Source organism: Centroberyx gerrardi, chromosome 17, assembly GCF_048128805.1.
Source record: "Centroberyx gerrardi isolate f3 chromosome 17, fCenGer3.hap1.cur.20231027, whole genome shotgun sequence".
NCBI lineage: Eukaryota > Metazoa > Chordata > Actinopteri > Beryciformes > Berycidae > Centroberyx > Centroberyx gerrardi.
The window spans coordinates 4,477,550-4,491,874 of record NC_136013.1 but is presented as its reverse complement, the minus strand read 5'-3'; the positions used below and the strand labels follow the sequence as shown (position 1 = coordinate 4,491,874).

Below are 14,325 nucleotides of genomic sequence, written 5' to 3'. Positions count from 1 at the left end.
CGCCGCCCCGCCGCCCCGCCGCCCCGCCGCCCCGCCGCCCCGCACCCACCTCCTGGCTGCCTTCTGGTTTTGACCTTAGTCTCTTGCCGCCCAGGAAAGTGGAAAGCAACTAGTTTTAATTACTCTTGTTACTCTACTGGAGTCAATTTTGTCAGCGTCCCTCAGCGATTTTGTCAGCGTTCGCCCCTCTTATCTCCCCCGGACAAATCTCCAATCTCCTCTTCAGTGACGCCCGCTGCCTCCTGTTTGACCTCAGGATCCAACGCTGCATTCATTTATTTAAGATTTTTTTTTGGCCTTTTTTCATTTGAGAGATCAAAGTGTAGAGAGGCAGGAAAGACTACTGGGAGAGAGAGGGGAATGACATGTGACAAAGGTCCTGGGGCGGATTCAAACCAAGGGCATCGCGGCTAAATGGTATTCGCCCTAGACCAGCGATTCTCAACCTCAAGGACCCCATGTGTAGCACACATTAGGGCCACGGACCCCCATTCGGACCCAAATCTGAGAATATTTTTATTGTTAGATAATGATTTTGTCCAGAATCCCATGACTATCTGTATTGTAGGTAGAGAGATAACAGTGAAACTATGATCAAAATAGTCATTCTTCTGCATTCTCTAATTGTGTTCTTGTAAATGAAATAATGCTGAAGTTTAGCAATTCATCAGTTTGCTGGGGACCCCCTGGAACTCCCTCAAGGACCCCTGGTGGTCCCCGGACCCCACGTTGAGAACCACTGCCCTAGACCACGGAATAACCATCGGACTGACTCGATGGTCAAAAGCAGCAATAGAAGCGTTCAACTTGTTTTGAAGCCGTCAAACAAGAAAAATTGGCAGCGTTAACTCAACCCAATGTAACAATCAACACTCTGCCAGTGTATCATTTCACACCCATCAGAGTTGCAGTAATTTTAACACTTTCCATTGTTTTGAACAGCCGCCCCGGAGCCATTTCAGCTCTCTATTAGTGGACAAACAACTCTCCAATCAACACTTTGTCAGCTGTCAGCAATAATCGTCACTGAGAAATCAACACTTGCTGTGCATAACTTTGTTTGCTCATGAGTTCATGTTTTACAGAATATACCAAGCTCAAGCAAAAACAGCAAATACTCGTCCTGCCATGGTGTATTAAGAGCTGTGATCACAAAATGACTTACTGTATGTGATGAATATGTCATTACCTACTCTTGAATACAGGTATTTCCTTGTCGTTGACACAATTCAAAGTCAGAGAAATCAGGTTCCCGAGTAGTATTTATCAACTGAAAGCTGAGGTGAACGGTGTTTTCAAGTAGGAAGCTTGTATTTATAGTCTTTCCCTTGTGAAGTGAATGCAGCATTCGCTCCCAGAAGTGGAGAGTAACTACATGCAAATACTCTCCTTACTGTACTTGAACTTTTTTTTTTGTTTTCATACTATTGCTTCTGATTCACTACTCTTTCCACCTCTCCCGGTGCTTTCTCTGCCTCCCACAGCCTGTTTCCCAAAAGGGTCTTAAAGCTAAAAACATCTTTATTCTATTGTGAGCCGATGGACTAAGATGGCGTCAATGCTCAGATGTTTTTTGGAAACCAGGTCGCTGAATTCTCTGTGGAACACACATGGTTTGGGTGAGAGTCTATTTTAGTGGGAATTCAATGAGCACCTATTTTTAGTGTAGGACAGTCAGTTCATTGAAACCAAACCTGTGGTGACAGTGCTGAGTACCAGCTGCCAATTGTCAAGCTTATTGGAAGTCTGTCATTATGATTTGGTGGGCTGCTTTCCAAAGGTAATTACAAATGACTGATTACTTTCTTATCAATATAATCAGTATTGTAATCCAGGAATGTAATCCAGTAATTTTTGGATTACTTTCCTTCCAGAATTGCTGGAATATTAAGGTTCCAGGTTACAGATTGTAATTTGAATAATGCCATTACCATCATCTACAACCATTATCAATCCTTAATTCATAGTTTGTAAAATTAGGTTTTTATCTGTTTGCATCTATAATCTTACAATCAAAATGCAGTTTCTCCCATTAGGTACATTTCTGAGTAATCTAGCTGTACCTTGAGTTTTCTTAAAGGGGCATTAAGTAATCTATGAGCTTTATTGACCTCTATTGGCGACCATAGGAACTGCAACAACACCGATAGATTTTATCTCCTACATAAGTCTCTGGCAGACACACCCCACCCTCCTGTCCCCTTGAGCTATGGCGGCCTGTAACTGACACAGACAATAAAGTCAGGTTTTCACAATAGAGAGGAGTGAGCTGGCTAATTAGAGCAGAGATCCAACAGAACTTTCTAGTGAACTGGTAGTATATCACCATGCTAAATAGATAGATAGATAGATAGATAGATAGATAGATAGATAGATAGAGTACTTTATTTATCCCCAAAGGGAAATTACAGTGTATAAATGTATTAATACTGGTGTGTGTATGTGTATAAATGCTGGAGTGATAATACTGTTTTTTAATTTGCTTGTTTGGCTTGAGAACGAGGCTTCATAGCTGAAATCTTTGGGTAACACTTTACTTCATAACAGCCTTATTTCAGTGTATTATCCTGTGTATTAACCTATGTATGTAAAGTATTGCAAGTACACAATGTACTTACAATACTTTTCCATGGGTTAATACACAGGATAATACGCTGGAAAAAAAAAAAAGTCAGTCATTCTCGCAGCACCATCCTTCATAATTGAACAGTTGAAAATGCAAGGTGTGTGTTTGTGTGTGTGTGTGTGTGTGTCTAGGAGTGTCTTAAAACTCCAGTGGTTGTGGAGTTTTGGTTCCAAAACTGAGTACGGGCCGGAAAGTGAGTGTAGAAAGCCAGAAATCTCAGCACCTAACTAAGTAATCTTTGAGTCATGGCTATTGATCAACAACCCTATTAGCCCCCGCAGATACATTATGGTCATTTTGTACTAGCCGGCAGTAAAAATGTTGTTTATTGCCCCTTTAAGTATCTGTAGTCTGATTACTGTGGGTTTTTCTAAGCAGCTGTAGTCCAGCAGCTCAATGGACGGAGCGTGGCTCTAATGCTGCCGAGGCTGGTGATCTTATTCCCACATGAGTGCATACAGTGCTAAAATGCACTGTATGCACTCATAGAACTGTAATAAAACACTTGAATTAAAGCGTCTAGCAAATGGCATATATTAAATAGCATGTGATTAACCGCAACTGATTAAAGTTGCCCAATTTTTCTTATCAGTTCAGAATTTTTGTGCGTAATCCATCACTAACCCCGATGCAAAAGCGATGCGTCTGCCCTGCGCTTTTATCCCTTATCATTGCCCCATCGACCCGACACGTCACATGCTAAACCCCATTGATATGTACAAGGAAGCATTGATTACATTTCGTCTTTCCATCTAATCCCGGGGAGTACATGAGCCGTTAATGTTTAAATCAAAATCAATACATAACTTAATCATTCAAACTCGTCTCTAATTTGTTTGTCACAATCGATTGCCTCGGCCCGGGCGTGCTGTCTGCCTCTCTCCCCGTCAATTAAGGTGTGATGTGAGCAGACTGAAGCTGCCTGAGGGGGGGTTTAACCGCTTAATGGGGACGGGGGTTTACAACCAGCCCAAGTGACATTATGATCTATCAAATGTTATGACCTTGGGGATATTAAGTAGAACTAATATGGAGGGAACAGTCGAGCTAGAACGCGGAGAGTGATTCCTCGTTGCACAGACAGTAGTGCGCGTTTGATGGAATGCAATTAGAACATGGAAATTGCTCATTTACATCGGTATCACTCATTTGTACACTGATATTACTAATGTATAGTTTTAATATATTATCCCCAGTAGAGTTCTTAACCTCGCTCTACGGTACGGGAGCTGCTATAAATCCATGAGCCCATGAATATCCATGCAGTATGTGGTCATGGGTATGGATAGACTTAATCTCCATGGACATTTAATAAAAGGGTTAATTCCAAAATGCAATATATCAATTTTAGAACAGAAAAAGGCTGCATTAAATTCTCTGTTCAGTCGCTCAAATGTACAGTTGATTCTATACTCAAAATTGTTCATGTTGTCGATCATTTTGTAGGAGTAGGTCTCACTTTAAATGGTAGATATCTCATTTTGGAACGTTACATTACTTCACATTTTAGGCATTTACCAGATCGGTTTACCATGAGTGTATCTAAAATAAGCTTCAGTTCCTAGATTAACATTACAAGCGACCAGTAATAAACAGTGTAAAACTCAAACCCACAGTATCTTGACAACAGATGAAACAAACAATATACGATAACAACAAAACTCTTCAAACGATAATCCATTTTTTTATTGACAGCCCGGATCCTTTCATCCTCTCTGTTCCCACATGAAAATCCTGTGTCAGCAGTAGAGAGGCGATGATAACCTCAGGCAGCAATTATGGTTCACATAAAGCCATGCCATGAAACAACTCTTCTTTTTTTTTCTTTTTTTTTTACTGTACTGTGTTCGTCTGAGCAGCAGTGCCCAGAGGACACGGCCGCGGTTTCTCGTGCCGCACGCTTCCAACGTCCGGCAGAAGTCCTGCACTCATTTCGAACTCATCTTTTATTAGTCCCTTTGAAACAAATTAAACGGAAACTCGTCCGTGTCGTGGAGATTTAGAGGTATCAAGCCGGTGTCTTTTAACGACCTGGGCATCGGAAAGCCCGGCGCTTTGTCAGTGTTTTGAAGGCTTTGAGGGATTGTGGTGTTTGGTTCCCAGCTGCTGCGGCGGTAACAAGGGGTGATCAGTCGCTGATGGTGTCCAGAGTCCAGTGAGGATCTCTTCAAAGAGGCAGAGTGCTACAGACTTTACTTTCAAAAGAATGTTGTTATGTCCTGACTTGATGAGACATGTGGTGTACTTGATTTCAGGGCATTGCAGTAGTTGATTTGTTACTTAACCCCTTGCACCCTGAGTTTCCTCTTAAGTAGCTTCAAAGGTAGAAAAAACATTTTGTCCTCACTGTACGACAATGTCAAATACATATTCTGTATCTAAAACTGTTTGGGTAGGAGCGCTACCTGGACTCAAAATTAAGTTTGTTTGAGGTGCTCTTTGGATAGGGATACATGTAGACACAAAAATACAAAAAAACTCCAAGGCACTCTCTTTAAACCAATTAAAATGCCTTTAATGTCATGGCATGGTCATATTAGACTTTAAAAACAAACTTTGACGCGTTTCGGCATCAAGCCTTCGTCAGGAAGTCAAAACATATTCTGTATCTGTTCATTCCAGCGCTTCATTGAAGCTATAACACGCTTATATTGAGCAAAATATTCAAACCCAAAATGCCATTTTTTATGGCTGCACCATTACATCAAATAGGAAAAATCTAGATGTCTTGTGCATCATTTTAATACACATTTCCCTGTAATTCAGCATGACATGTTTGGCATCTGTGGAAACCTTGGGATCTTGACTAGAATTTAAAATAAAGTTCTGGGGGTTTGAACAAACCACAAAGCATGTGTTGTTGTTGACTGCAGGGTAGAACAAACATAGCAACATATTGCTGTTGTCATGTGAAAAACTCGTAACTCCAATTTTGATGATTTTCATGTTTTAATTGTTTTAATTGAAGGATTCTATGGTCTTCTGTGGGTTGAGAAAATTCTGTGAGCTTTGGGCTTCTGTAACCCGTTCAAAACCCGTTGGATAAACTCAAAAATGCATGATGGTCAATCTGAGAACAAGGCTCTTTTTTCTTACTTCCTGGAAAGCTGGCCTTTGGGAGATACGAGGTTTTCACCCGACAGCGACGAAAAATATACTACCCACTGAACTCTGAGCCCATGGCCCCAAACCCCATCTACCCTACTGCAAGATTCAAAGACATGTAAAGGTCTCCCTGCCTACTGAATGGAAGTAATATGTTGGAAATGCGGTCATAAATCCAGCGGAAGTGTCGAGGCTTTTTGAGGGATGTTGGGTTTATGTACAGTTTCTCAGTTTTATGTCGGGCCACGTCAAATGTACCCTGGAATCGTCTCTGTCTTTTATCTTAAGTCCGACAATACACACCACCCGCTGTGATGAGGCCGAGTGTGTCGGCGCTCACCGCAGATTCAGACAAGAGGTAATCACTCGCTGACTGTGTGAATCCAGTGAGGATCCTCTCAGAGAGGCAATCTTTTTATGTCCTGACGTGATGAGAGATGTGGTATACTTGAATTCAGGGCATTGCAGTAGTTGATTTGTCACTTAGCAACATATTCTACCCCCCGAATTTTGAGCCCGTGGTATAGTTTCTGAACTCACAACCCCATTTACCCTGCTGCAAAATTCATGTATCCGAAGCTGCTTTGATCTATCTGTTCCCGCAGTATTATCATTATGAATTAAATAGTTATGGTATCTTTATACAGTACTTTATCTACTGTACACTTAGGCAGTAAAACTACAGTTGAGTGCGTAAAATATTGAGAACCATTTTCTATACTGAAGAGTTCACAGGAGTTCATTTCCAAAACACAATATATCCATTTTACCCAAAGTTGTTCATCATTCTATGCCTCTAAAATGTAGAGGATCCAGTCAGGAAAAAACATGTTATCATTTTGTCAACCAAGGGCTTGAGTTACCTGTCCTTTAAAATGGATTCATGTCCACAGATTGTCAAATTGCTGAAAGCCTCTGAAATCGTAATTGTTCCCTAGAAGGATTGAATCCCACCAAAGCTGTCGAAAGTAAAGAATATAAAAACACAAAAGGTAAGTGGACTGCCCTCTCTCCATTTTATGAAAAAGTACCTTTTTTCAATCTTGAGTGCATGTCTAATTTTGGAACAAAACTCTTATATGAATATGAAGATAACCCAATCTGCCATGTTGTGTGCTCTGTAGTTTTGTTCTGAAACTTGTTCTGACAGTAAAAGAAAAGCCCTTAATGCATTTAAGGAGTACCGACTCATCGTCGTGATGAAGAAACTGCACGCGTGCAGTGTGACAAAGCATGATATAAAGAGAGCGGTGTACTCACAAGGTGACAGCTTCTATTCTCCTTAATTGGACACAAATCTACTTAGGGGGTCCATGTCCTGATGTGTGTTGCTGGGGCCGTTACAGATGAAACGTTTTGTCTCTTTTCACTTCTAACAGTTTGCAATGCCCCCCCTCCCCACACACACATACACACACACACACATACACACACATCTCGCTCTGCATTCACAAGGTGACGCAGAGATATGGCAAGTGAAGTTAGAGGAGAGCGGGCAGGGGAATGAGCAGCGGCCTTCGTCTTTGAGTGGAATCGATTGCTTGTACATGTCGAGGGAAATGAGAGAGATCTGACCACCCTCCGATTGGCTGGACTCACTCATGGACAGAATCATAACGAGGGAGAGAGCTTAGAGCGTGTGTGTGCGTGTGTGTGTGTGTGTTTGTGTGTGTGTGTGTGTAATAGGTTGATGGTAATAGTGTCCGCATTCTTTTTTGGTTCTGTGAGTGTGTGTGGTGATGGATAGATACATGGCCTTTGTGGGTGTGTGGGTGTGTGTGTGGGTGTGTGTGGATGTGTGTGTGTGTGTGTGTGTGTGGGCTGTGTGGAATGCCTGAGGGAGTGTGTGTGGGCGTATGTGTTTGTTTTTAGGTGTGCGTTTTCCTGTGTGTGTATCTGTGGCTGTGTGCAGCTTTGTGTCTGGTGTGTGTGTGTGTGTGTGTGTGTGTGTGTTTGCATGCAAGGGCTAACTTTTTCTCTTATCTTTCTCTCGTGTTTTCTTCTCTTGTGCATCATTTAGCGTGTTCACAAGCTCCACAGAAGAAGATTTTAAAAAGGTATCCAGTCGTCGAACAATATAATTCTTTAAGTGTGATCACTAATGAAAAGAGAGCTGGAAATGCCTGCTGAGGTATATCGTAATCCACTGGAGAGGGCAAACCGATTGAGTTGCGCCTCTCTGGATATCGAATTATTAACCGTAAGTGGACGAGCTACTGTATGGTAGCGCGGTCTCAGTCGTTTAATCTTTAATGACGAGGGGGGGAATTAAGAATCGTCGCAATAGGTAGTTTGAACCGTCTTTAAGCACCACTCAAACATGCCTAACGCTCGCGGAGCTCAATTTAAGGAACTACCAGAGCCGAAAGGACTTCCATCCCCTTGACCGGGTTAGCGGAGGGGCAGAGACTTAACGGGAGGAGGCGGAGGTGGGGGGGGGGGGGGGGCAGAAGGGGCTGCTGGGGTGGTTGCGCTGGAAATGGAGGCCATAGATCTGTTTGTTTGGGGATTAGGCCGGGATTAGGCCCTCTAATACCCCTTCCCCTCGTGTGCATAATTGAAAAATGTGTCTGCCCATCGAAGGAGGATGAGAGGCCGCCGAGCTTGAGCCCCTCGCAGCGCTCGGGAGAAGAGGAACTTTTAACAATGCGTTTTAAGTCGAGCAAAGTCCACAATTGAATTCCGCTCAATTGCGCAGGAAAGTCGGTCTGTCCCTCCGCGTCTGTGAGGGAAGAGGGAAGAGCTTTCTGACTGCAGCAACAATGCGGGAGACAGCTGCATCCAACCAGCTCTTTGTTCTTCGGCCGTGAGGAGAGAGTGGCTGTCATTCGAGTCTGTAATAGAGTGCCTGTCTCCTTGGATGCTTTGTATTTTTTCCTGCAATACTGTGTACTTTATCCCCAGCTGGGCCCCCCCCCCCACTAGACTAAGCACAGGTATTTGCTATGGGTTTTCAATACGCGACACGGCACAGCCATGTAATTATGTCGCTAATGCAGAGATCCACGCGAGCGCGAGGCCCTGAGCACACTCGAGGTGTCCGGAATCCACTGTAATTGTGTTTTATATCCCCCTCTGCTTTTTTGGGGCGTATCTGGTGCTGAATGATGACATCGCCGGCTGGATGATATAGCGAGCGGAGATGTATTCCTATAAATCAGATCAAACAGCGCTGTAGAGCTGCGTGAGGCTTGAGCGGAGAGGTTATCTTTTATTTGTCAAAAGGACATGTAAAGATCTCCCCGCCTACTGGATGGAGGTAATACGTTTGAAATGCGGTCATAAATCCAGCCGAAACTGTCAGGACTTTTTGAGGAATGTCGGGTTTATCTACGATTTCTCTGTTTTTATGTCGGGCCACGTCAAATGTATCTCGGAATCATCTCTGTCTTTTATCTTAACTCCGACAATACGCGCTACCCGCTGTGATGAGGCCGATTGCTCCGGCGCTCGCTGCAGATTCAGCCATCACTTCTCTTCCGCTGCCGAAGAAGCACAGGAGTGCAGTTCGAGAACAGATATGATTGCATTTGGACTCTGACTTCCGAATACCGCTCATATTATAGGGACAAATAGGATTGTGTTATGTGTTTGAAAACTGAGGCTGAGCAATGAACCGCAAACATATTTTCCCCAAATCTCTCCAGATTTTCGAATTTTTTTCATTGAGGCGGTGGCAGCATGTAGGCAGGAATCCGGTGGTATCTGGATTATGGAACTGTATTCAATTTTGTAACCGCTTTAGCCCTAATAGACAGCGGTATTGCTTCAACTTTTGGTGGCTCAGTGGCAGTGGTTCTCAACGTGGGGTCCGGGGACCACCAGGGGTCCTTGAGGGGGTTCCAGGGGGTCCCCAGCAAACTGATGACTTGTTAAACTTCAGCATTATTTCATTTACAAGAAGTTAACACAATTAGAGAATGTAGAAGAATGACTGTTTTGATCATAGTTTCTCTGTTATCTCTCTACCTACAATATAGACAGTCATGGGATTCTGGACAAAATCATATCTGACAATAAAAATATTCTCAGATTTGGGTTCGAGAGACAAGATCTCATCAAATGGGGGTCTGTGGCTCTAATGTGGACTAAATTAGGGGTCCTTGATATGAAAAAGGTTGGAGGATGTACCTAAACGCAACGTCCTGGGGTCTCATGTCCTCCCCCTCTTTCTCCCAGTCTTTCCTGTCTCCCTCAACATTGAACTGTCTAATAAAGGCGAAAATTGCCAACAAAAAAAAACAACTACTTTCACGATGCCCGTTAGCAAGGCTTCACACTGTAGTAGCTCCCTGTTGTGAATGTATGTAACTGTATGAATGTAAAGCAGGTTGTTGTTGAAAAAGAGCAAACCTTCCCTGAATGAATAATGTAAAAAAAAAACCCACTAAGATTATCTTTGTCCATTGGCTAGTAATAGAATTAAAATTATCTTAGATGCTTCTGGGAATCCCGGACAAGCAGCACCAAATCCCCGGCTCCATTCAGCTGCAGCTGAGGTGTGAGCCTCAGACTGCAGACCGTATCATCGCCCCGTCGGGCCGCCAAGATAAGGAGGGTGTCTGTTGAGCCTCCAGTAGGATATTTGATCTCTTCTACAGTTAATTATGAGTTAAGCTATTAAATAATCCGTTGTATTTGCTCAAGCCTAATTAATTACATGCATGTGGCCACTGAACCGCAGTCATTTAATTGAAATGCAGATTTGAAAAAGTGAGTTTGTCAGAATGGCAGGAATGTTTTCACCTTTTGAAAGAGTCTGAGAGGCGTGTGATTAGATGAGAGTGAGTGATGACCTTTTTTGAGTTTTCAGTACACCTTAATTAAAATTCATCCTCCAAGGCCAAAAGACTTCTCTCATTTGGGCGATGTATTCCCTTGAATGGAAAGGCCGATTAAATGTGACCAATGCTACATTTAGCAAATGAATAGCCAGCGTTATTTTACTTGGCCGGGGCTGTATGAAAGTCACAGTGAGCAGATTGAGAGTATCAGCGCTCTCGATTTGATACGGTCTCAAATTGGTTAGGTTAGCCTCCAAGAAACCACCTGAGCTGAATATCTTTTCAAAGCTCATGAATAATGCGAAGCAGCAAACCAAGTAGGAATGTGTCATTTTCATAATAACTTGCATTACTCATAATAACTTCCGCGATTCTTCAAATAGTGTAAGACCATATAGTGAACAATCGGTGGGTACGGTGTAGATGTTGTAATATTATAAGATGATGATATTATTGTATGCCTGCTGTTTGTAGGATTGTACAGAGGTTTTGCTCAGAACTATGGGCTTTCTGATCAAATTTCCCCATAGGAACAAAGCACCTTAAACAGAAAACAGGCTATTAACCTCGACTTTTTTGCAGTCTCCTCCAGCTTGTGGCTTTCTCTATCATCGCTGCCATTCCCCCTGGCTTGCTACACCCGTTGATTGCTTGCATGATTGTATGATGGAGAGATGGACCACAGAAAATTTTCCTCTAGCCTCCAGGTTCGGTTTCATCAAGGTTATTTGTACAATAACGACGCATGCTGCAGAAGTCTTACGTTATTGTTCATGTTATAGAACAGAATGCGGCGGTTGTGTGTGTGTGTGTGTGTGTGTGAGTGTATGCGTACATGCCGTCCCTCCAGTGTAGCTGCAGGTTTACACTGTGCACATTATGGTCTTATCAAGCCGATGACAATAGACACGCTGCATGATGGTGGCTGCAGGCTGCTGTAATTGGAACGGACAAGGTCAAGTATGGCACTCCCAGTTTTGAAGAGAGCAGAGTGTGCTTTTCTCCTACCCTAACTATGACGCCTATACAATCTGACATCTGTTGATATAACACCGGGGCCACGCTGCCAGGCAAGTATCGGGCGATAGCGGATCGGTGCCGTATAATTCTCCACTCACCGAAAAATGAACCGGACGTGTTTACGTAGCAGGGAACTGAGGAAAAGTGCGAAATGTCTTAGGTGAGAAAACATGTTTACCAGTAGTGGGAAATCAGGATAGCATATTTCATCAGAGATCATAACTTTGTAAACATGTTTACTCAACAGAAGTGTTTGTGCTGGACTGATAAGGGTTTGTCCTAAAACGTTATGGAAGGCATCAGGGACCCTGGGCGTGTTGGCAGTTGGCATCGGGGGCCTCAGAGTGGCATTTTCAGAATGCTAAGGGTGATGTGAAATTCGTATAAACAACTAGTCCATGTTTACAGCCATATGGTGTGCTGGGGTTAAGATAAGAGTTCACACGAGGTACATAGGAATCTAATATTTTGCCGTCAGGGTGATTAGCATTCGGAGAAAAGGTAGTGTGACGCATAGGCTTAATGACTTTGCATTATTCATCAGGCCTGTGTGCAGACGCTGTGGGAAGCCCCTGTGTTTGTGTGGAGCTCACGGGAAGCGGCTCCCCAGGAGCTCCTGCTGAATAGCGGTTGTCAACCTTTTTTTTTGCTCGCAAACCCCTACGATCAAAATGCTGTCGTCAGCCCCCCGACATGGACGCACATGCCTGAAATGGCGAACTCTGACTTAAGGTGATGTTGAATTTTGTTGCTCCGGTAGAGACGATTGGAGAATGGCCTTTTTTTATCTCTCCATTCACTGCCATTGTGTGGCAAAACAGGTCTGAAAATCACACTTCTAGCAGCTAAATGAATACAAACAAAGCAGATTCTGACAATAAAATTCTGCGGAATATTTTTACATGAATCGCTTTCTTTATGTTCATAAAACCTTTCAGTTTGAACAAGTGTAACACAAAAATTCTCGGACCGAATATCAGTGTTACACAAACTGAACGCTGAATGGAGAAAAAGAAATCGCCAATCTCCTCTGCCGGAGCAACAGATAACAGAGAATCGTTGATTTTGGGGTTACATCATGTCCAGGAAGCTGCACAACCCGAGCTACTACCAAAGTTCAACATCATTTTAAATGGCGGTGGCCTGTAGGTCAGAGTTACACAGATCACAGAAGGTCACAGATCTCCTTGGGGCAAAATGCTAATCCTTTACCTGTTTGTTTATTATAAGTCACTACGGATAATCATGTCAGCTAAATGCCTACAATGTGGATGTCATTTTCCCTTTTCTGGCTGTTGCATGGAATTAATTACAGCAGGAATACAGAGGCTGTGTGCATGTATTACGTAAGACAAAAGTATTTCTTGTGAAGTTGGAATATATTTTTTCACATTCCTTATATCATCATCTTATGTCAGCTTGTGACCGTTCTGGAGGTTGTAATCTCCAAAAACGTGGCGAAACAATTGTTGAAGTACAGATACACACAGAGAGCTGGAATGAAACACTCACTGTAAACACACTGGTTCCAATTTCCGTCCGCATCCACATCATAATTTACTCATGTTTTTTACCTATTTGTCTGTCTCTGTTGCCTGCACTGTCGACACACTGTAAAATGCTACAATTTCATAACCGTATTAATACTAGCAGACATTAAGACAAGCTGGTACCGACGCTAGGAGGTTAGCTGTATCCTGTTAGCAAGCGGAGTCTTTTCATGGTCCTTGTGTATCTCAAAATCCAGCAAACAGCTAGTTCTGCTGATGTGCGGCAGTCATGCAGTAAACATGTGGTGCGTAGCATGTTAGTAACAATACTTCTGCAACCTGAATCAGAAAATCCTTTTCTGTGTCTTGTGATGCGTTAAATCTGTATATTTCCTGAGGGTGAGATTTAGTCCCCCCCTTTTTTTTTGACTGATTCTCCCAGATTGTGAGTCAGTGGATCACGATGCGTTAGATACCATGGCTGAACACGATCTTCTCATTGTCACATTGTAAGTAGATGGGGAATCGGAATGAAACATGACGAGGCATCAATAAACATAAAACAACCTTTTTTTAGTCAGGCATGCTCACGTCTCTGCATGGTCCCGCATTGCAGGACTCCATTGTGGGAGGAAATAAACAAGCAGGACCACGGCTCTATAATGAGTTTTCTCTCAGGAGATTATGAATGGAGACACTCCACTGTGGTGCTATGTTAAGAAAAGCTTTTCTGCTGGGGAAATGGATATGCGTGTTTTTTCAAACCAAGAGGTATTAAAAGTAATTATACCAGCAAGATAAACATAATTAGCACAGCGTGGAGCTCCATGCCTTTTCCCGTGAATTTTCCACCACTAATTATCTTGCTATGGTTCACCAGTTTGTTGGCCTGTTATCGACAAAGATCCATGTTTCTGCGGGCATCGTCTGTCCATGCCACTTAGTGATACTTTCTTTGCACTCTTGACTTGATTCACTCTCCCACCAGTTATCACTGAGCTAATGTGTCTTCAGAGAAATGGCTGCAACAAGGCCATTTTACTTCATCATTTATTCATCGGAGTGTGCATCAAGTTTACCATGAATGAGGAACTCTTTAGCCCTGAATCTTTGCTTACATTTGACTCTCACCGCAGTGACCCTGGATGCAACAGGGACTTCAAGTAGCAGTGCACTTGACATTGTTTTTTCGCGGCCTCTTAGGCTTTATATGGTTACAGAAAGATTGTGGCTGGTTTCCAAACTTCCCTCTCGCTGCCTTCGGTGATGACAGCCAACAATGTTCCCGCATGTCGGCGAC

General features: G+C 43.0%; 1 protein-coding gene across 1 annotated transcript in view; it reads left to right on the top strand.

Annotated features, from left to right (window-relative positions):
• Nucleotides 1-10,168: 10,168 nt before the first annotated feature.
• gfra4a (GDNF family receptor alpha 4a) overlaps nt 10,169-14,325 on the top strand; it is a 48,712-nt gene continuing 44,555 nt past the window's right edge. Inside the window, exon 1 of the mRNA XM_078289625.1 lies at nt 10,169-10,289. Within this exon, the coding sequence (XP_078145751.1) occupies nt 10,169-10,289 (121 nt within the window). The remainder of the gene's footprint in view (nt 10,290-14,325) is intronic.